Below are 23004 nucleotides of genomic sequence, written 5' to 3'. Positions count from 1 at the left end.
ATGAACCACCGTCAATTACTGTAATGACATAAACAAGAATTAATTAATGCTTATATACACTCTATATTTTTCATTGTTTGTTCATGTTATATAATGCATTTACTAATGTGAACAAATACAACTTTTTCATATCATATTATTCAGTACACATAAACAAATAATCCAGGGTCTGTTCTGTTCACACAACAGCTTACAGTCACAGCTCTAATACAGTAACGTTATGTAAGAATATAAACCCTGAACGAGTAACTCGAGTCAAACTCGTGTAGAATTCGCACAGGATGTCTGTAACCATAGTGACAGTTCTACATTAAATGACTGTACTTTATCAACAAATTATTATGTTACAATAGAGGCAGCGCTGATGTGCTAGTTTGTGCGCAATGTTTCTGCTGTTTACTTTCTCTTAAGACCTAAATGGTCGTGTTTATATGAGGATATTTGCAAAGACGGGATTTTTGAGGCATATGTGTTATTTAAGGCCAATAAAGCGGCAAAAATACGTACAACACAAGCTCAATGAGAAACGAATGCGCGGCTAGCGTGCTCCTCTGACACAGAAACAGCGGACGCACTGTTGTTTGTGTTTGAATGGCTTAAAATCACTTGTTTTTAAACTGCTGTGCTTAAATATATGTACAAATGTTACGTTTTTGTGACCACACGCAAATGCAACTGCAAGAACCGACAGGTCGATGACATCAAAGTCGCGCGAGAGCATTTCGGAAGCAGTCTCCTCTTATGATTCCTCGTCAATCGCTCTCAAGGGATTTGGATGTCATCTGCCTTTTGGTTGTTGTGGCGCCACATGAAGTTTACCCACGAGTTAAACAAACCCGTTGTACCAGCCACTGGCTATATCAGCATAGCATTAAAAAGCGTGCCGCGGATGATCAGTAACGTGAGAAATCATTTACCCCCAAAATACAGGACCCCTTACGTTAGTCATACTGTGCAAAGACACGCAATTACCTGTTTGGTTTTCTTAGCCCACGAACTGAAAGGGTTGCCAATCTTCATCATTTCGCTAAGCCTTTTACACCTTTATCGATCTTCAAAACATCGGAGCCTTCCTGCATTATAAGTTTGACCATGCTAGCTGAAATAAACTTTTACCTCAGCATAACGTGATACAGTCAGAAAACCCGGAGTGGATCCGGTCCGTAGTGATTACAGAACGCTTACTGCGGAGAGAGGAACGTGATTTGGCTCCACTCCAGGCTTTGATCACATCCCAGAGACGAAAGATCTTTGATTATTTGCCCAGATATGCGGGTGATTTGAACTAATTTCCAGGCATCATAACATTACAAAAGGCAATCGAAAATTTACTACCTCGTCAGATGACGTTTACTACTTTTTACTACTTTTTACTGGCCTTAATTTGGCATAATTTAATTTACTACCTTTTACTACCTTTTACAACCCCGCGGAAACCCTGTTGAATGTTGGTACCTTAAATAATATAGCAGTTCGGGTCTATACTAAAAAAGCATTACGCCACTGGCCATGCATAAAACATTTTGTTACAGTGACATCACTGATCAGTGGGTGACATCTGTTTCATTAAAGGGATAGTTTACCCAAAAATAAAAATTGGGTCATCATTTACCATAAAGTTGTTCCAAACCTATATAAATTTCTTTGTTCTGCTGAACACAAAGGAAGATGATTAAATTATCTCTCTAAATATTTGTCTGATAGACACATTTCGTGTGTGTTACAGTGATTGTCTTTTTCTGTTTATTGCTTTGAATAAGTTTGCTTAGTGGTGAAGATTTCCACATTTATGAGTTCCCTAAATGGACAAGCAATTGCTGATGCATACAACAAAGATATATGTTAAAATATACAAGGACAAATTTATTAACAGCACATATGTTACATGACAGATTTACAAAAAACATGAGGGTATTGGGTTTGTAAGTATAAGTAAATGAGATAGTTCAAACTGTGGTTTGGTAATTTTAAGTGGTGCTCTGAAAGGCATACGTAACATGGCTACAAGCCCGATTTAAGTAAATGTCATCGTATGATTGGACGGTTCCAGCGAAATGCCTCCATTGCATAAGCTCAGACATGCTGACACGTTGTGGAAACGCTGCTGCGCTATTAACATGGCGACCGAGTTGACATGCCCTTCCAGTCTCCTCATTTACCTCATTCAGAACACCTGATGTAAAAAAAAAATTACATATAAAATCACATTTAAATTAAATAATAAAAATCGAAGAGTAATATAGGTATGTATGTAAAGAAAGAGAATCTTCGTTTTTTCAAGACAATGTATGTCAGTATTTATTTACCTGGTGTGTTTCCATCACCGGCACACTGGCAGCCCAGCAGGTCATGAGTGAGACAGGTGGTATTTGGCTCAAAAGTAAAAAGGTCCCGCAGCTCTTCGGCAGAAAAGCTAATATGCTCAGCCTTTTTGGTCATGTCGACCACTGAACCAGAAAGCCCCTGTTTACTCACCTGTCTCTGATAGATCTTCTCTTCTATAGAACCTACAAGAGAAACGTGCACAAATGCTATAAATCTATAAATCATAACACTGAAAGCTTTTAGCTATAATAAAGAGTGTGTTTCATCATGTGATGGGTATCATAACATTCAGCCTGGCAACAAGTTTGTCTCATGATTGATGAAACCCTACGACATGTTTTTTACTACTTGACATTGTGCAGGCATAACAAAACAGCAACATTTATGTTTTGAAAGAGGGGTTGCTGCGCTGGTGGCTCATGTTTTCTGTGCCATATGCTGATGTTTATTACCTGTTGTAAGTAGCCTGTAGATGTGAACTGTTTTCTTCTGTCCATCCCGCCACACTCGTGCCATGGCCTAAGAGATAAAAAAAACTCTCACTGTGGCTGAAAAACAAAATGACTCTGAGATGAGTTATTATTACAAAGGCCTATGAATAACACAGGTCTTTTCAGAAGTAAATACAGCTTGATTGTTTTGGACTCTCTGCCATCTAGTGGTCACCATTAAAGGTGCAAGTAGAAGAGGGTGTGGAAATATAAAAAGTAGCTGTTAGCTGTATCACCTGATGGTAGAAGCTTGAACTATATCATTTGTGGGGCAAAAAGCACTTTCTCCATTCACAGACATTCAGCCTTTGCAACAATTCGAAATTTGTCTGCGATCTTTGATGTCTTAACTGGTAGTGGGCTTGGGTCTGTGCAAGTTATTGTAATCAAATCAGCAAGTTCAATCCCTAGCAAATTCCTTTACCCGTGAACTAGCAGGAAAACGTGGGTTGATCGGAATGGTGTAAAAGCCAGTCCCAAACATTAGCACTAAACCTAACCCAAACATAACATCATTGTTCTATGACAAATAAGGATGTTGACTTAAAACATGGTATTCTGCCTGTATAGCATTGTGTTAGCAGCACAAAAGGTCATGGGTTTGAACACACATACTGATAAAACAAATCTAAACCTTATAATGAAAGTCGCTTTGAATAAGTGTCTGCAAAACGCACAAATGTAAATGTAATGTAAGGTTTACCAAATTATGCTTTCTAGTCCTCCTTAAAATAACTTATTTGGCAAAAATAACATATTTTTGTGCTTTCCATATATTGGACATGGTGTTAAAACAGATGTTCACTGACCTGTATGTCATTGGCTGGATTCCAGTCTAAATCATATAAAACAAGATGGGAGGCACCAATGAGGTTAAGCCCCACCCCTCCAGCCTTAGAGCTGAGAAGCAACAGGAAGTTGGAAGAATGTGGACTGTTAAAAGAATCAACAATTCGTTGTCGCTGGGCAACAGGCGTCTGTCCATCCAGCCGACACCATTTGTAGCCAATGTGATCACAGACATTTTGCAGCAAGTCAAGAGTTTGTGTGTAGTTAGACACCAAAACAACCCTAGAGAGCGAGCGAGCGAGAGAGAGAGAGAGAGAGACCAATCCAATTTTCACTTTAGGTGACATTTATTGACTCACTTGAGTCCTTTGGATTAGTTTTATTATGGTATATGTGCTTTCTAAACATAATGGGGTGGTTTCCTGGACAGGGATTAGCTTAAACCTGGACTAGGCTTTAGTGTCATTAGGAAATGTAACTAGTTTTTACAAACATGCCTTACTAAAAACATTACTGGCATCCATTTTGAGGCAAAACAAAGGGCACTGATGTATTTTAAGACATGTCAGTGCTAGTTGTTTTCAGTTTGGACAGCTCTTACATTTATTTTAGTCTAGGACTAGTCTAATCCCTGTCCGGGACACCGCCCCAAAATGACAGTACCCTTACGAAAATTAACCATGATTTTTGTGGTAAAAGTGTAGTGAAATTTTTTTGTTGCTATTTGCAAAACCATGGTTTTACTACAGTAACCATCGTTTAGCTATGTTTAAAAAAAATTGTAGTAAAACCATGGTTAATTTTTGTAAGGGTATTTTGTTAGTGCTGGGCAAATATTAATCTAGATTGCATACAAAATAAAAGTGAGTTTTTGCATAAACATGTGTGTTTACTGTGTGTTATTATGATGTATATTTTAACACACATACATCATTTGAGAATTTTTTGGTAACACTTTACAATAAGGTTCATTAGTTAACATTAGTTAACTATATTAATTAACATGAACTAATAATGAACTGCACGTATACAGCATTTATTCATCTTTGTTAATGTAAATTTCAACAATTACTAATACTTTTATTAAAATTTTGTTAATGTTAGTTAATGCACTGTGAACTAACATGAACAAGCAAATAAAGCTTTATTTATATTAACTAACGTTAACAAAGATTAATAAATACTGTAACAAATGTATTGCTAATGGTTTGTTCATGTTAGTTAATACATTAACTAATGTTAACTAATGAACCTTATTGTAAAGTGTTACCATGTTTATATATCCATTTTTTATTTATATATTATATAAAATATATAAACATCTAAATAAATATATATACACATGTAAATGTTTCTTAAATACAGTATTGTTCAAAATAATAGCAGTACAATGTGACTAACCAGAATAATCAAGGTTTTTAGTATATTTTTTATTGCTACGTGGCAAACAAGTTACCAGTAGGTTCAGTAGATTCTCAGAAAACAAACAAGACCCAGCATTCATGATATGCACGCTCTTAAGGCTGTGCAATTGGGCAATTAGTTGAAAGGGGTGTGTTCAAAAAAATAGCAGTGTCTACCTTTGACTGTACAAACTCAAAACTATTTTGTACAAACATTTTTTTTTCTGGGATTTAGCAATCCTGTGAATCACTAAACTAATATTTAGTTGTATGACCACAGTTTTTTAAAACTGCATGACATCTGTGTGGCATGGAGTCAACCAACTTGTGGCACCTCTCAGCTGTTATTCCACTCCATGATTCTTTAACAACATTCCACAATTCATTCACATTTCTTGGTTTTGCTTCAGAAACAGCATTTTTGATATCACCCCACAAGTTCTCAATTGGATTAAGGTCTGGAGATTGGGCTGGCCACTCCATAACATTAATTTTGTTGGTTTGGAACCAAGACTTTGCCCGTTTACTAGTGTGTTTTGGGTCATTGTCTTGTTGAAACAACCATTTCAAGGGCATGTCCTCTTCAGCATAGGGCAACATGACCTCTTCAAGTATTTTAACATATGCAAACTGATCCATGATCCCTGGTATGCGATAAATAGGCCCAACACCATAGTAGGAGAAACATGCCAATATCATGATGCTTGCACCTCCATGCTTCACTGTCTTCACTGTGTACTGTGGCTTGAATTCAGAGTTTGGGGGTCGTCTCACAAACTGCCTGTGGCCCTTGGACCCAAAAAGAACAATTTTACTCTCATCAGTCCACAAAATGTTCCTCCATTACTCTTTAGGCCAGTTGATGTGTTCTTTGGCAAATTGTAACCTCTTCTGCACATGCCTTTTTTTTAACAGAGGGACTTTGCGGGGGATTCTTGTAAATAGATTAGCTTCACACAGATGTCTTCTAACTGTCACAGTACTTACAGGTAACTCCAGACTGTCTTTGATCATCCTGGAGGTGATCATTGGCTGAGCCTTTGTCATTCTGGTTATTCTTCTATCCATTTTGATGGTTGTCTTCCGTTTTCTTCCACATCTCTCTGGTTTTGCTCTCCATTTTAAGGCATTGGAGATCATTTTAGCTGAACAGCCTATCATTTTTTGCACCTCTTTATAGGTTTTCCCCTCTCCAATCAACTTTTTAATCAAAGTACGCTGTTCTTCTGAACAATGTCTTGAACGACCCATTTTCCTCAGCTTTCAAATGAATGTTCAACAAGTGTTGGCTTCATCCTTAAATAGGGGCCACCTGATTCACACCTGTTTCTTCACAAAATTGATGACCTCAGTGATTGAATGCCACACTGCTTTTTTTTTAATACACCCCTTTCAACTAATTCAACTAATTGCCCAATTGCACAGCCTTAAGAGCGTGCATATCATGAATGCTGGGTCTCATTTGTTTTCTGAGAATCTACTGAACCTACTGGTAACTTGTTTGCCACGTAGCAATAAAAAATATACTAAAAACCTTGATTATTCTGGTTAGTCACATTGTACTGCTATTATTTTGAACAAGACTGTACATACATGAATGTGTGTGTATTTATGCATACATAAAAATTACACACATCACACACTCATATATTATGCAAAAACTATTTTTTTGTATGCAATTAATCTAGATTAATCTTTGCCCAGCACAAGTATTTTGGGATAAAACTTACAAATGAAAAAAATAAAAGTCAGATACAGATATTCTGATAAGATAATTTTTCATTCTTGGTTGAACTTTTTCTTTAAAAATGCAAAAGATCCACGCATCTAAATAAATGAGATGACATCTGTAATCAGTTTGTGTACCTGTCTTTGCAATTGACATCCTGGATTGCAGACAGAAGGTCTGTTAGCACTAGAAGCTTCCCAGAATCTGCAGTGCTAAAAGCACCCGCGGAGTAGCCTTCAGGAAAAAGCTCCATCATTTCATCCTCGAACATCTCATTCGTCTTTTCCTGAAGCGATCAAAAAGCAACATTAGTCAGACTAAAAGCAAGATAACATTGCCCCAGGTATACTTCATTGTATAAATATGCAAACCACAAACACATCATTCAGTGTTGCATACCTGTAGAGTGTTATACAGCAGCCCGGGGTGATTGCAGAGTTTCTTAAGAGCGTTGATGCATGCAAGGTGTGGGCTGTGCGTGTAAGAGTGTGTGCCGGCACTGGAAAGGCAGGCTTTGATGGGACGTGTGGCCAGCAGGACTCCATACAGACGCAGCTGCAGTTCGGTGGGTTTGCAAAATACAGTCCACTCGATCCGCTCTGACAAATACTGATTGATGATCTCCTGCGTGCGTCGCAGCGTAAACACCCCTGTTAGACGGAAGAGCTCAGCAGCACGCTCCTCTCCCATAAATCTCTCCTCCTGAAACAAACAGTGATGTTAAGTGCAAAGACAGATGCATTACTAAGACTGGGTGAATAAACAATGCTCATATCTAAAGACCATCTATTTTTAAATTATTGATTTTTTGATAGACAAATAAAGAGTTATGACAGACATGGGACAGACTCAAATCTGTATCTCCTATATGAGCACCATGATGCATGCATGCTAAACAACAGATCTGAATATTTTTTGATCTGCTATACCTCTGTGCACGAGGGCTGTCGAGATCTGAGAATGGGTTCTTCATAAATCTTTCTGTAGGCCGCAGATGTTCCCAGAATTCCTGGATTTACAAACTCGACAATGGAATAAAACTCCTGCAGATCGTTCTGCACAGGAGTGCCTGTATAATACCAAACACATGTTATGCTTTTTCTTAAATTATTCTAATCTTTTCATTTATATAAATGGTACATGTGTATAAATGTGCAGGATAAAGCAAACGTAACCTGTTAATATAAGGCGCCTCTGACATGAAAGAGCAGTGAGGGCACCAGATGTTTTGATATTGCTGTTTTTGAGTCGATGTCCTTCATCGCAGACTAGCACTCCAAAATCCAGCTCTTTCAATTTGTCCACAGAGCGCAACAACATCTCATAACTGATCACCATCACAGTGTAAATTGGAGAAGACACAAACTCCTCCACACGGTGATCCTACGAACACAACACATGCTTTGAGATTTAAATAAAATTACTATATGGTATCAAACACAAACAACATGTACACACCTGGTCCACGGTGTAAACACTGATCCTCTCTCTCCCCAGCCACTTATTAAACTCAGCAGCCCAGTTCTTCACCAAACTACCCGGACACACCACAAGCGCTCTCTTAATTATAGGCCGCCCACCGTAGGGACCCTGTCTCAGTAGTGTCCACAGCACACAAACACACTGTAGGGTCTTCCCAAGCCCCATCTCATCTGCTAAAATTGCCCCACAGCGGCCAGCCAATCTATAATACACACACAAACACATAAAAAACAAATCAAACAAATGCACAGAGAGAAGTAAAACATGTTTAAATGTAAAAATTATGATTTTAACCTCATTCCCATTAAGCATTCATAAAGAAAGACCACGCCCTCTTTCTGATGTGGCCGAAGATGATTGGTCAGGTGAGGGTCCACGACCACATCCACCAGTGGAGAACCAGATTTATTATTTAGCCACTGGTGATCAGTGGTTGGCCGTGGCATCACAAGAGCTCCTGAGGACAAGCAAACAAAGGGTTTTGTATTATCTGACCAGGGTAAGGTAGGCAGGCACTTGCTAACTGAGATGGTGGGACAATAAATTATACTCACTGTATTATGCTGCGTTCACACCAAACAAACAGAGCGTCAAATTCGTGACTACTGCGTTTAGTTTGCCGCATGAACATTTTGAATGCATTCATGCATCTACAGCGAAATAGACGCGCGTAAAAAGCAAGGGATTGAAGCGAAATTGACGCGACATATCAGTTGTACCTTCATGTTAAATGAGTGACTCCGGGCGGGCCTGCCGCCACAGGAGCAAGCAGGCTCCTGATTGGTTAACGCGGCGTGATTTTTTAGACGCCAATTTGCGTAATTCGCGTGAAATACATGCGCAAATGAGGCGAATTTGCGTTTACCGCACCACGCTAAACGCCTCATTTGCGCTGCAAGACCTCCAGACGCACGTTGACTTAAGCGTACATTGACTTAACATTGAAATCATTTGCGCCAGATGCTCTATATTTGCGTTTGGCGTGAACGCTGCATTACAGTAGGTTGAATGTAAGCTGTACCTGGTGCATTCGGGTCATGTTTGGGTTTACATGGGGCTCCTTCAGGAGTGAAATCTTGTAGTGCTCCTTTAAGTCCGGGCCTTGTAAAGGATTTGGCCAGTGGTCGATATACAGGAGCCTTTACAATTGCCTCTGCAGACGTCTCGACAGTGGCATCTTGGAAACAACGGCCCTTGACGTAGTCTTCATCGGAAATGACTCCCATTACCTCGATTTGTTTTCCTCCCACATTAAGAGTCTGACCCTCAGACAGACTTTCCAGCTCAGAGGCTTTATAGCCTGAACCTAACAGACAAATATAGATTTAACCATAGACCTAAACAAAATTGTTTTAAAATAATATTGTGTGAGGAATAATAACTAAATAATTTTTAATGTACATTTAAATAAAAAAATCTTAACAATACTACACAGGAGCAATTGCTATTGCATTGCTCGTTTTGCATCATGGAAGACTAACCTCGTCCAATGTCCCGTCCCTCCATGTCTTTGAGGACAACACTCCGCCCCTTTGCAATCAGCACAGCGTCGCCCTCCCAGCGCTTATGCTTCCTTGATGATGCCTTGCACCACATAACACTATAGTAGTGCACTAAATAAATCAACACATGACTAAGTTGTTACAACAGAACACAACATACTCTATGCTAAATCATATTTAAATGTGTTAAATTATAAATTTGCTCATTTTTAAAGCTGCAATCCATATTTTAATTGTTTTCTCCAAGGGTTTTTCCCCCTCCTAGGACACCGTTGCAGGGTTTCTCTCCTAGGGATTTTTTCAACCCCTGGGGCGTTTGCTGACATTGGCTTAACTTTGCACCCTCTTATATACGTTACATTACTACTACGCTTGGTAGTGCGGTTAATCTTAAAGACACACTATGCAGTTATTTTACCTTAATATAACAGCTTCAAAGTTATTTCGGTAGTAAACAAAGTCATAGTAAGGGAGGACGCCGCTACCAAAACCAGCAATGCAAGCTTGAGAGAACCGCCCCTGACAAATCTCGCGAGAATCACGACTTGCTTTACGGCAACGACTTCACACACGTTAGGCTTGATTGACTTCGTGTGGCGCTGCAAGAACCGACCACCGGATGACGTCAAAGTACCGCGAGAATGATCCGAGACCGCACTTTGACGTCATCTGGCGGTTGGTTCTTGCAGCGCTGCATGAAGTCGATCAAGCCCATAACAACAACTACACGCGCGAATTTGAGACGTAAGGCTAAACGATTTAAAAGTTAAGAAAGCGCGTTCGGAAGCAAGTAGGTAAAAGGAAAAGAGAATCTGACCGCTTTAGAAACCGGACAAGAGTCCCACTCGGTCAGGTTTTTACTCGTTGGCTAAAAGACAGCACTGGAGCGATGCTGATCTGGCGATCTTGTTGATGGACTAGTAAGTAAATCTCTCATTTGTAAACTTGTTTGCGGTCTATGTTGTATGTTGTTGCGCTTGCTTGTAGTATGTCATGCGATTATCATGACAACAGAGATAACAGTCAATATCTCACATAATTATCAGGACATAAATAAGCCTAGAGGTTGTAAATAGTGTAAACATGCACAATTTGCAAACTATTATGATAAATAGCAATAATCATGTATAGTGACATTATAACGAACAATGTTATGAGATAATGCAACGTACACAATTAACTTTGTCATGGCATTTTGTAATGTTTAATTGTGATTTAGCTGCAATCATGTTAAAACATTATAAGCTAGCAAACACGGTATTTTATCATTATATGCACTTTACACTTGGAATAAACTTCCTATTATCCTATTACCATCATCTGTAGTTTAGTAGACTATGCAGTTTTATCTATGTCTATATTCATTGCGAGAACTGGTTAATCCATACACAAGTTGATCCACACAAGTTAATCCATATGTTGGGGGAGGGGCAATTTGGCATCTCCAATTCACCTAAGCTGCATGTTTTTGAGCTGTGGAAAGAAACCAGAGTACCCGGAGTAAACCCACGCTGACACAGGGAGAACATGCACTGTTTTTTTTTATTTATTTTCTATGTATTTTATCAAATCAGTTGTTGAGCAGATATAAAAAATCCCTGATTCACGATACTAAGCTCATAATAATATATAATACGTTCAAGGGCGACTGCGCAAGAAATGCTCTCTTTTGACTTCCACTCACATAGAGAGAAGTACATAAAGTAAAAATCAAACAGAGATGGCAATATTGAGGCAAAAGCTTTAAAACCAGGCATGAAAAGAAATTCACATATAGACACTGAATAAACATAAGACACTGTATAAACAGAACGAATGTCTACACAAACATTTATTGGCAGAGCAAGTTAATATTTTATACTGCTGCTATGTATCAAAATGAGATTTGAATGTCGCTAGTTGAAATGTGAGGCACAACAAAGAAATACATACCGAACACTTTCAGAAATCAAAATACAATTTTATTGGTGACAACATACAAAAAGTTGCTTGTCCAATCACGCACTCGCACACAAAAACGGTAATTCCTCCCACAGACATGAGAGTAAACCTTGTTCAAACATGAACCGAATAAAAACCTGTACAAACATGAAAGAACTGTAGGACTGTATAAACAAGTCTGCATAATACCAGCCTTATAACACATGGTTAGTTCAGCAACACAAAAGTTGTTCCCTTTTTGCTACATTTTATACATGACATTACGTCACGCGTTACATCGTTGGCAGCCCATGGCGAAGTCTGGCGACCCTCAGTTTCTCCACTTTGACCTTTGACCTCAGAAGCTCCTCCTCCAATTGTTGCTTTCGTTTAAGCCCCTCTCTCTTCTCTTCCAGATATAGCCCAAGCTTTCTATGATTGGCCAGAAGCAGCTCATGTTCCTCTCTCATCATCTGCAACATTTCAGCCTCAAACACAGGACTTTTGAAAGCTACCCTGCCCCTATGATACAGACTCCGAGTAGGGGCGGGTGCTGATGGTGAGAGCGGCAAGTGTACGGAGGAGGGGCACGGAGAGAGAGAGGCTGCATACACGTGGGAAACCAAATCCTCATCTTCCTCATCTTCCACCACCTCATTTTCTCTCTCGTTCTGTCCGTGGTGGGCCTGACTCGTTGGGGAAGTACCTGGCGAACTGTGTGTCGTAATCAGTTGGATATCAGGCGGGGGCTTCACGTCTTCTGACTCTTCCCTTATCACTTCATCGGGTGGATATCCCGACAACACTTGGACGGACAGACTACTGCCCGGCTGGTCTAGCACTCGAGAAATCCTCTTGAACTGAAGCCTAGCACAAAAACATATGTGATGTCAGCATATGAAAAACTTTGAAAATCAAAACTTTGATGAATACTCTATCAGAAAATGTGTTTGTATGTTTTATTTTTCAGAACTATTTGAACAAATAAAAATGCCTAACATCTAGAAACAAGTACTAAAAACTGCTATGGTGCTACCATGGGTACTTTTAATGTTGACCTAAGTGTACATGAATTTCAGGTGCATGGTGTATATCAAATTACCATGGTTTTACTACCTGATACAACCATTGTTCTGCCACAATACTTTTGTATGGAAATAGATTTACTAATAAATCTGAATGAGATTATCCACCTCCGCAGCTCTTTACAGAATTTGGTTATAAATGACAAAAAAGACTGTGAGACCTTACTTTTGTCATCGAGGCTGAGGCTGATTTTGAGCTGACAGTGTAAAGTAACTATACTGGCAAACCTGTCATTAGCCCAGCATCAGAAATACAGTTAATGACATCCAAATCCCCACAGTACTACAAGCTTACCTCTGGGACAGGACACACAGTGAAAAGACTTAAGTGTGTGTGTGACTGCAACACGTGTTTAAACCACAGACAGCAGAAACAGCAAACTGAACTGCTAAAGATGATTTCACACACAAAATACTGCTAAAATGGATATGTGTGAAAGCAGCCGCCTTAAAAGTCAGAACATTTCTGATCAGACAGATGCTTTTATAAAAATGTTATAACCAATAACATTATCTCCTTGATGCCAATGAGATTTTGGCATATAGCCAAACATACCATATACGAGTATGTTTGATTGTATATGCATAGGTATAGTACGTTTAAAATGTCACCTTATGATATATGTCAGTTTTGTTTATGTGATCATCTGTAAGCAGGTGTACGTGCACGTGGCAGGAAAATAGGTGTATGCTCAATCTCACCTGTGGAGTGCACTTTGATCTTTGTCCCCCACATGAAATAGTTGAGGAATCATTTCCATGATACGTTTGGTTGGCTCCGAGATGCTGCTTCTGTATGCAGGCTGGGCGTGGCTTCGCTGAAGAACCTCCTGTTTGGCACTTTCTTTAAGTCGTTTATAGAGAGTCCGAAGGCCCTGAGCCGTTCTTGGTGGTCTCTCGCCTCCCAAACTGTTATAGCGCTCGGCTATGCTGTCCCAGGATCGGTTCTTATCCACAATCACGGCATGCTTGTTGGTGTGCTCCTCCAAAATGTGTATGTGAGGCTGGACCAGACGCAGAAGATCCAGTTTTTCAGACAGGGTGAAGTTTGAGGAGCGTGCCTTGCCAACCATGCTGTTTGTCATGTATATGGTAGACATCTTGCTTTTTAGGCTGGTCTCAATGCTCTAGACTCCGTCTTCTCTTCTTCGCTTTCCTGTGTCTTGTATGCTGTATCTTATTCTGGAGGACACTCACTTGTGTGAGCAGGCTGCTGCACTGCTTGCCTCGATTAAACAACACACACATGCACAAACCGGCTCCTAAGCACACAGGGACGTTTGAAAAAGAATCAGGCTTAACTAGGCCAGCCTCGATTAGGCCCACGCCTACCCGGGGAGGGCTTTGCTGGAATTCCTTTTAGCTTAAGCTGACGCAGGTTCAGTAAAGCTGCTTAAGCCTGGTCTGACCTACATAACAAACCCGACTACATTAGACTGGAAAACACAACGCAGTTCTCTCATGCATGCTCATAAAAGCATCTGTACGTTGTGCCTTTTTATCGTGAGAGAACTAATGTGTGTCTCTAAACGTTTAGTTATATTTAAAACCGACCGCGTTTAGGGTGTAAGCGCGAGTCTCTGTCTGCCCACTGCTGTGGGAAACATGAAAAGACACGTGCATACGTCTGAACAGCGCTCGAGTAAGCGGACACCGACCGCTTGTCAATCAAGCGAACCGTGTGCGCTGATTGGTTAGTTTCGCTCAAAGCCGAAGCTAAAGGAGGGGAGGTTGTCTTGTATTTAATCCGACCTCTAGCTGAACGTTTCTGTGAATTTTAATCTGCCATAGTTTGCGAAGTTTAAAATAAAAGGCCGTTTAAAGTTAACTTTACCCTTCTAAATCGGCGTTTTGGGACAACACAATAACATCATAACGTGATTAAGTTAAACGCTTTGCAAACGAGCTTGTCAGCGACATATCTGTTTGTACCACCAGATGTGTGTTACGCTTTTATCTAAAAATATGAGGTATTTGTGTTCCTTAATAATCAAACCCACGAATAATGACGGGAACACCACTTTTTTGCACGGACACCAATTACAACGTTTTAGCATTTTTACAATCTCAGTTTAGTTATCGCGATCGGTTTGTTTGTGTTTCTGGCGTGTCTCTGTGTGTGTGCGCAAACCCCAATAGTGCACACAGTTATGTAAAACTGATCTGTGCATGAGTAACAAAATTGTTAATAAGCTTTCATATTAAATTTGACTGCAACAAAAAATGAATTGTTGTCTGTAATTGTACAATGTGTAAATGTTATATGCGTCAAAGGCTTTTAATAGTGTGATAAAAAAGTTTTTTATAAAATAAATAATGCATTAGTGTTCACCAACCACAGGGATAAAAACGCCTTGACATTCCTGTCTCTCAAAAATAAGTACAGAAAACTTGCCAACACTTATTTCAGCAAACAAAACATTATATATGGTTATCTAGTACAGGGTTCCTCAACTTTTTTGGGCCAGTGACTCCTTACAGGGAAGAAAATTTCCAAGGAACCCGTAATAATTATGAAAGCATATTAAGCTTTATGTTTTCCACATTTTGTATTATTGAATGCTATTAAACTATTGTATATTTTTCAAACACTGCAGATATGTTTTATAGTGATAAACAAAAACATTTATGATTTATAACATCTTGTTGTGATATGTCACAATCATTAGATTTTAATCTCATTTTAAATACAGCCCATTTTTATAGCATAATTATTATTCCCTGGTTATAGATTGCTGTCCACCAGGGGTCCCCATATCCCACTTTGAGAACCACTGATCTATTTAAAGGGATACTTCACCGATTTAGCATTCAGCTTTGTATCTGTAGAAACCCGGCAGTATTACTGAATGACCATGTTTCCCTCCATCATTTCCCCCTGAGAGGAGAGATATCTGCATTTTGGTTCTGCAAAAAAGTCCTCCGATGATGCAAAAATCGTCATATTACATAATCGGAGGACTTTTTTGCAGAACCAAAATGCAGATATCTCTCCTCTCAGGGGGAAATGAGGGAGGGAAACATGGTCATTCAGTAATACTGCCGGGTTTCTACAGATACAAAGCTGAATGCTAAATCGGTGAAGTATCCCTTTAAAGTTATAGTTCATTTTAAAATGAAAATTCTGTCATCATTTACTCATCCTCATGTTGTTTTAAACCTGTATGAATGTCTTTTTTCTGATGAACACAAAAGAATATATTTTGAGAAATGATGGTAAACACACAGCAGATAGTGACCATAGGCTTCCATAGGAAAAAAAAAATATGATGGGATTTAATGGGCACCGTCAACTGTGTGCTTACCATCATTTATCAAAATATTTTCTTCTTCATTTATCACAATACTTCCAAAATATTTTTTCCTACTATGCAAGTCAATGATCACTATCTGCTGTGTGTTTACCATCATTTCCCAAAATATCTTCTTTTTTGTTTATCAGAAAAAAGAAATTCATACAGGTTTAGAACAACATGAGGAGTAAATTTTCATTTTAAAGTGAACTATAACTTTAACTTGCTACTAAATGACAAACAAAACTCCCTGCATGTATTTATATAAAAAAACAGTTCCAATTTTATACTAAACATTTGAAAAGTAACTTATATCACATGCCAAACAAGTGCATATTTACACTGCAAATTTAAAATCAACAGCTATGAGATTGTGTATTGCATATAAAATCATAACACATATTTTTTTGTAAATGCACTTCTTTGATATTTCTAATAATACATACAGCAAAATAACTATGTTAAAGAAACTATTGTAGTCAAATTTTCAATTACATCTTTAAAGGTACACTCCACTTTTTTTGAAAATAGGCTTATTTTCCAGCTCCCCTTGAGTTAAACAATTAAGTTTCACCTTATTGGAATCCATTCAGCTGAACTCCGGGTCTGGCTGTATTACTTTTAGCATAGCTTAGCATAATCCATTGAATCTGATTAGACCATTAGCATCGCACTTAAAAATAACCAAAGAGTTTCGATATTTTTCCCATTTAAAACTGGACTCTTGTGTAGTTACATCGTGTACTAAGAACGATGGCAATTTTCTAGGCCAATATGGCTAGGAATAAATCAAGGAGGAGTATAGTTCCTAGCCATATCTGGTTTAAAAAAAATGCAATTTTTAATTTTAAGTCTGTCTCCGAACACGATTTAACTACAGAAAAGTCAAGTTTTAAATATGAAAAAATATCTAAAGTCTTTGGTTATTTTTGAACGTTATGCTAAATGGTCTAATCAGATTCTATGAATTGTGCTAAACTATGCTTAAAGCAGTACTGCCAGGCCCGGGGATAATCTGAATGGACTCCAAAACAGCAAAACTCAACTATTCAACTTCAGAGGAGCTGGAAAACAAGCCCACCCTAAAAAAAAGAGGAGTATCCCTTTAAGTATTTATGTTGAAACGAACACAAATATGAAACTGTCAATTCTTACCGGTAGACGTAGAGTTGGCATGAGTGCTTGGCTGCACCGAGCAGCTGTCTTTGTCTGTTGATTGCTCTGCTTCAGAAAAGTCAGATGATGATGATCTTAAGTTGTTTTCCTTACATTCCCCCTGAGGAAGAGCACTCAAGACTCTGGCTAAAGCCTTACTGCTTGCTGGAGCTTTAGACACAACTGAAGCATCTCCACTACTCAAACACATCTGGACCTGTATTAATACACAACTGTTAAACACACTGCAACCTTCAAAATAATGACACTGAAAGTAAAATAGACTATTGCCTGCTTATAAATCATATATTTGTCTTACAAATAAAATTAAAATTACATTTTCTTATAACGCAGATGTAAACATTATTGTAATAGCACACACAAAGAGAACCTAGCAGCAGAAAGACAACATAGCAGCAGATGAATAAAATATAGTTCATGTACATAATCACATGATGTATATATTGCCTTTACCTTACTAAGCAGCACATTTCCTAATGTAGGCGTCGGTGTAGGTGATGGTAGTGATGATCTTGATTCAACCCTTGATAAGGGAGGCATAAACCGGGGTTTCTTTGCAGCATTGCCGCTGAGCTGACTCGGAGCTCCAGACCTGCGCATACTCTGAGCTAAGGCAACACGTCTGCCAGCCAGTTACCTGTAACAAACAATAATATAACATTCATAACACAATGAAACATTAAGGCTAATATCTATGCCGACCGCCTCAATTTTGTGATGTATACAAAGTAACTGGCGAAGTAAATCGAGTAAGTTCTCAGTTTTCGACTTTAAATTCTTTTTAAAAAAGCTTTAAAATACTACACGTGTAGAGGTAATATGTCACAGTATATTAATATCTTACTATAAATCGTGCGTCTTAATCTGTCAGTGATGGTTTGTTTTGTTAAACTCCCTCGAAAATCTCAAGCATCCCGCGGATGTGACGTATATTCACTGTGATTGGTTGAGGCACGGTGTCACAGAAAGGGGCGGGGCTTACGATAAGCGACTGCTGTCACAGAGACCACACTGTAAATCTTTAAAAAGATGAATGAAGCAAATACAGAAGACGTCTGAATGTTTTGATTTTTGTCATCCATCACTTATCAAACAGGCAAGTACTGAATGCAACCTTTAGTTGTGATAATAATTTTTACCCTTTTGTGTTTGATTCATGTATAACAATCGTGACCCATTGACTTTTGCACTATTACAGCTTTGACATCGAAACATTTAGAACTTTAATTGTTTTTTTTTATTTGACCTAAACAAATCATACCTACATTCTTGCAAATACTTTTTTATTCATTATCATTCATATATCTTAATTTTTCGTCTTCTATTCATTATCTGAACTGTAGGAAAGGGTTAATAACACATGTTGTACATAAAATAAATAGTTTTGTACTTTAGTTTGCTTTTTAGTACTACATGACTTTAATAAGGATTGGCATGTCATTATTTTATTTTACTCTACATAGTAGGCTACATTAACAACTGTTGTAACTTTTATGCCAGATGCGAGTTTTTGTCAATGTTTTTATTGCTGAATGTCTGAAAGTGAAGCTACTGTGTTGCTGTGTAGCAAATAATCCAATCATAGTGTGGGAAACTGTAATCCTGTCTAATCCCACCGCAGTCATGAAGAACGGACATCATTTTAGCCAGTGAGAGTGACAGACAGACACACACAACCACAAAGAAAGATCCTCTCTATTAAAAAGATGTTCCTGATTATACAATATTGACTGTAAATATACATTTAAATGACAATGCCTGCAGCATGCAGGATTTAGCTGGAGCTCCACATTATAGCAAAGCAATAACTTTATGTTAAACACTGTATAAAGACACATGTTGACCTCCTACTGTGAAGATGAGATGTTTATACTCCTCCTCACGTGCGTAGACAGGTGCAGAAACATTTGCATAGGTCACCTGTTACTTTTAAGTGGAAGTTTTGGTGGAAAGGCAACAGGATGCAAGTCAATGCTAAAAGCTTGATCTTACTGTTATTCACAGACACGCACTTTATGAATCAGGTCTATTAAAACATAGCGCATAACTGCTTAATAACTACTGAAAGAATACATCTTATAATAATGAGAGTTGGAACGCACTCTGACATTAGTTTTACAAGGTCAAATCTTACCACACAAGCTTTTTATTATCCGGGTGTTTGATTTGTATAGTCTGATATGTTTCATTGTCCGTGTACCTATGTTTAAGAGTCTATTTGTCTTCAGTTGTGTGTGCATGGCATGCTTGTTCAATCACAGCATGAATAAGAATTTCCCAGAGGATCTCGCTGAGGGATTTCGTCAGGTGTTTGCTCATGCAAACCTAAAACACAATAGATTGTCTCAATAGAAAGTTTAAGAGTTCAAGTTGCGTTTCAAAGGTGCTCCATGAATTGCATTTCACATTTTTTTCCCTATTTAACACATTAAAACATCTATTTTTTCCATTTAAGTTGATCTCATCACCCAGAATCACCTCCCTAGTGAATTATCTTAACTCCACCCACACTCATGTTTCAGTCCAACAGCTGCCACCTGGCTGTTTCTACGGCAACTGAACCGACCACCTGCATCAACCATACCTGAGAGAAAGAGAGAGGGGGATACCACTGACTCTGTCAGGTAAGAAGTTTATTATTTGTATATGTTTTTTCTTTGTAATATATGCTGCTAGGCTACATATTTGATAGTTAAACAGTTTATATTTTATATACATCTATTTGCTAATACAAATATAGGCAATATACATAATGCAATATGCATTATGTATTAATCTTTGGGCATTGGTTTAAAACATAGTGGCTTTAAATAAATATAATTAAAATGGTCTTGACATTGTTATATTGGTAACATGTAATAACTCTAGGATGGGTTACGATCTGGAACGCTTTGTGGGTTACGTGAACGAGGGTCTGCTGTGCTGTGTGTGTCGGGATGTGTTAGAAGATCCTTTGCAGGCTCCTTGTGAACATGCCTTCTGCCGTTCCTGCATTCATGGATGGCTCATCCACCATAACAACTGTCCAGAAGACCGCTTACCTTTAGACATTACACACCTTCGTCCCCTATTCAGGTATGATGCACATCTATATAAAGTGCAGGTCATATTGCTTGTAAGTAATGTGATAACTTGTACATCTTTTGCATATCATGTGTTCTGCAGATACATGAGGAATGATTTGGCAAGGCTGCAGGTGAGGTGCTTGTTCAGGCCACAAGGTTGTGAGGTCATATGTGCTCTGGAGTCTATTCACAGGCATGAGCAACAGTGTGACTACACTCTGCTGAACTGCAGTAATGCAGGTACACACACATACATACATACAAACATGCATGCAACATTTTATGAGAAAAGCATTCAAACATATAGCTAGTCTGGGGGGAACAGATGGTAGATGCAGCGCAGACTTATCTCATTCAAACACGCATACACAATAAAGTGTCGATGTACTTGAGTAAACGCAGATTTAATTATTAATGAGGGACCCCCCTCAGGCAGCCAATGAGATGAAATGTTCACCTCATGAGGCTAAAACTATACTTTGTTAATAAGCTAACATTGTCTGAGAACTTCTCCTGAATTATTCTTATACCTTATAAAGACTGTAAACTATTCACAAATTTGCCTAATTCTGGAAATGTGTGTATGTATATAAATATACAGGTGGTGGGGAGTACTTGTGTTACCGCTGTGGTAGGTACACTGTGTGTTGTGCACTCTGTGTGCCTTGATCTTCTAGTGTCTTTTCAATGTTTGCTGTGTTGATTCTTCTCACATTTTAATCAATGATTCTCTGTGTAGTTACCTCTGTCTATTTGTGGCACCATTCAGGTTGCCCGGTTCAGGTGTCACGCCGTTCACTGGAAGCTCACCTGTGCGTGTGCGAGTACAGCAGCAGGGTTTGCTCGAGTGGCTGTGGATACACGATCCTAAACACAGAGGAAGCCCAACACAACTGTGTATCTGAGCTACGAGCCGAGCTGGACATGCTCAGGTAGAACATACAGACTTAGTAGATGTTAAGTTGGGTTAACAAGTGAGTGAATATGTCTATGTTTTGCTATAGGGCAGAGTTAGATTGCAAAGTTGAAGAGGTGAGACATGAAATGGAATCCCGTCTGGATTCTCAAAGACGGCACATGGTGCAAAAAGAGAGTTTGCTGAAGAGTGAGGTAGATGAACTTAAGGTATGATATGTGGACTGAACAATAAAACTCCTGTTTTATAGACGGTTTCATCAGACGCAAGTGCGGTGATGTGATACGCTTCTGGTCCGAACTTTACTTTCGGTGTCAGTTTTTTTTGTAATGGTCTGACTAGTTGCTTAACTAAACTCTTGAACAAATAGAGCAGGGGTGGGGAACCCTGGTCCTGGAGGGCCACTGGCGTTCTGGCACAATATGGCTGCCGTCGCATCACCCAGTTTGATGCTGCACATTGGTGGTGGTTGAGGAGATTCCCCCATTCATATGTAAAGCGCTTTGAGTACTGAGAAAAGCGCTATGTAAATGTATTATTTTTTTATTTTTAATAAAATACAAATAACGTTACTTGAAAAAATACTTAAGTAGAAAGTAAAACCTCTGCTTGATAGTGACCCTAGCAACTTGTCAACCCACCTGTGGTCTGTGCACGTTGGCATGAACGATCTATTTACTTCTCCTTTCTGTGGTTTTTTGTCAGTCTGTAAAACGATCCGAATTCTTGTTAATCTGTTAGTACAGTCTATCGCACAACAGCTGTTTTCCATTTAGACGCGTTTTCACCGTCTTTTCGCTGATTTCACACTGTACACTCATTCTGGCGCTCTGTCTTTTGCCACTCAGTGGGCTTAACCGCAGTCACTTCCGCCGAAGGTGACGTCACGTGCATACCCTCTACCTTGTCGAAAATAACAATATTTTGGTTTCCTATGTTATCTATGTGTTGTTTATTTTGCTTTTTATATATTATTAAACTATGTTTAAAGTACTTTGTTGTTATTTATTCCTAGCGGAGTTTACCGGAAGTTACGTGCTGACCACGAAAGCCGCTTGTTTATGTTGTTACTGCTGAAACCGTCTAATATATATACTATTATATAAACATAGTGCTCTTTACATCAACATGCATTGTGTGTGTGTTCGTGCAAAGGGCCAGCTGTCCCGTGTGATGTCAGACGTCCGTGTTCTACTGGGTGCTGAGAGAGCACGCCGACAAGAGCTGGAGAGGGCGGAGCTTGAGAAGGCAGAGCTTCTTGAACTTTTAAAGAAGGAGGGGCTTAGACCAGCCACACCCTCGCAACCAGTGACACCTCCTGCTGAGAGCCCAAGGAAGCCAGGCCCACGTAGCCTGGCTTTGGACTGCATCAAGAGAAAGAATAGGGAGGTGACAGTCATCTGAAAATACGTGTGCTTCTCAATAACAACATTCAGGAATGTTTCGGTATATTTCTGGAGGCCAAATCCTACAGAATATAACGTCAGGTAAATGCACACCTGAAGCAGCTAAGGAATACTTGAATTTTTAGGATTACTTCATCCAGCATATTTAAAGAAATGTGAAGCACCCACTGTTTTTATGCACCACGTCACATGATAACTTGTAAAGCAACTCCTTATTTCCGTAAAAACTCATTATTGTAGCTTATCTGGGCAATGAGTACTATGAGAAGGATTATGTAAGATGATCAAACAAAATGGATTTTGTTTTTGAATTTGCAAAGCATGTCTTGCATAAGAATAATACAAATGCATTGTATTTTAAACCTTCATGAGATTGATATTAAAATTGTTTAAAAAAAAGTTTTTCTGTGGAATCTGTATAT

General features: G+C 38.8%; 3 protein-coding genes across 4 annotated transcripts; 1 reads left to right on the top strand and 2 right to left on the bottom strand.

Annotated features, from left to right (window-relative positions):
- Positions 1-1842: 1842 nt before the first annotated feature.
- On the bottom strand, positions 1843-18178 carry rad54b (RAD54 homolog B). The gene is made up of 15 exons (XM_055210113.2): positions 18040-18178; positions 17649-17832; positions 17175-17391; positions 9701-9832; positions 9241-9525; positions 8514-8676; positions 8196-8421; positions 7913-8120; positions 7667-7806; positions 7137-7439; positions 6875-7023; positions 3626-3887; positions 2778-2844; positions 2307-2507; positions 1843-2173 (listed from the first exon to the last, which is right to left on the bottom strand). The coding sequence occupies exons 2-15, from the start codon at positions 17793-17795 to the stop codon at positions 1968-1970; spliced, it is 2706 nt and encodes a 901-aa protein (XP_055066088.2). The 5' UTR covers positions 17796-17832; positions 18040-18178; the 3' UTR covers positions 1843-1967.
- fsbp (fibrinogen silencer binding protein) lies at positions 11661-14589 on the bottom strand. Its single transcript, XM_055210114.2, has 2 exons — positions 13429-14589; positions 11661-12508 (listed from the first exon to the last, which is right to left on the bottom strand). The coding sequence occupies exons 1-2, from the start codon at positions 13824-13826 to the stop codon at positions 11935-11937; spliced, it is 972 nt and encodes a 323-aa protein (XP_055066089.1). The 5' UTR covers positions 13827-14589; the 3' UTR covers positions 11661-11934.
- Positions 18179-18184: 6 nt separating the features above from the next.
- rnf41l (ring finger protein 41, like) lies at positions 18185-22981 on the top strand. 2 transcript variants are annotated; one of them, XM_055210116.2, is made up of 7 exons: positions 18185-18291; positions 19718-19819; positions 20064-20270; positions 20361-20500; positions 21030-21192; positions 21265-21385; positions 22332-22981. In XM_055210116.2, exons 3-7 carry the CDS (start codon positions 20065-20067, stop codon positions 22578-22580), a joined length of 879 nt encoding a protein of 292 aa, XP_055066091.2. In that variant the 5' UTR covers positions 18185-18291; positions 19718-19819; position 20064; the 3' UTR covers positions 22581-22981. The 2 variants fall into 2 exon arrangements, with proteins under 2 accessions (XP_055066091.2, XP_073728242.1); XM_073872141.1 differs by having other exon boundaries at positions 19651-19819.
- Positions 22982-23004: the final 23 nt, after the last annotated feature.

This window comes from Misgurnus anguillicaudatus, chromosome 10, assembly GCF_027580225.2.
Source record: "Misgurnus anguillicaudatus chromosome 10, ASM2758022v2, whole genome shotgun sequence".
Classification (NCBI taxonomy): Eukaryota; Metazoa; Chordata; class Actinopteri; order Cypriniformes; family Cobitidae; genus Misgurnus; species Misgurnus anguillicaudatus.
This window is presented reverse-complemented; position numbering and strand designations above follow the sequence as displayed.

What these genes read in the sequence shown, in the direction of transcription:
- rad54b (XM_055210113.2), bottom strand. Translation starts at nt 17,795, where the DNA reads ATGCGCAGGTCTGGAGCTCCGAGTCAGCTCAGCGGCAATGCTGCAAAG. An exon ending in GATGTCAATTGCAAAGACAG is followed by an intron (nt 3,888 to 6,874) that starts GTACACAAACTG and finishes CTCGCTCTCTAG; the next exon opens with GGTTGTTTTGGTGTCTAACT. An exon ending in CTACAGGCTACTTACAACAG is followed by an intron (nt 2,508 to 2,777) that starts GTAATAAACATC and finishes TTTCTCTTGTAG; the next exon opens with GTTCTATAGAAGAGAAGATC.
- fsbp (XM_055210114.2), bottom strand. Translation starts at nt 13,826, where the DNA reads ATGTCTACCATATACATGACAAACAGCATGGTTGGCAAGGCACGCTCC. An exon ending in GATCAAAGTGCACTCCACAG is followed by an intron (nt 12,509 to 13,428) that starts GTGAGATTGAGC and finishes TTTTTGTGCTAG; the next exon opens with GCTTCAGTTCAAGAGGATTT.
- rnf41l (XM_055210116.2), top strand. Translation starts at nt 20,065, where the DNA reads ATGGGTTACGATCTGGAACGCTTTGTGGGTTACGTGAACGAGGGTCTG. An exon ending in GCTGAACTGCAGTAATGCAG is followed by an intron (nt 20,501 to 21,029) that starts GTACACACACAT and finishes GGCACCATTCAG; the next exon opens with GTTGCCCGGTTCAGGTGTCA. An exon ending in GCCGAGCTGGACATGCTCAG is followed by an intron (nt 21,193 to 21,264) that starts GTAGAACATACA and finishes GTTTTGCTATAG; the next exon opens with GGCAGAGTTAGATTGCAAAG.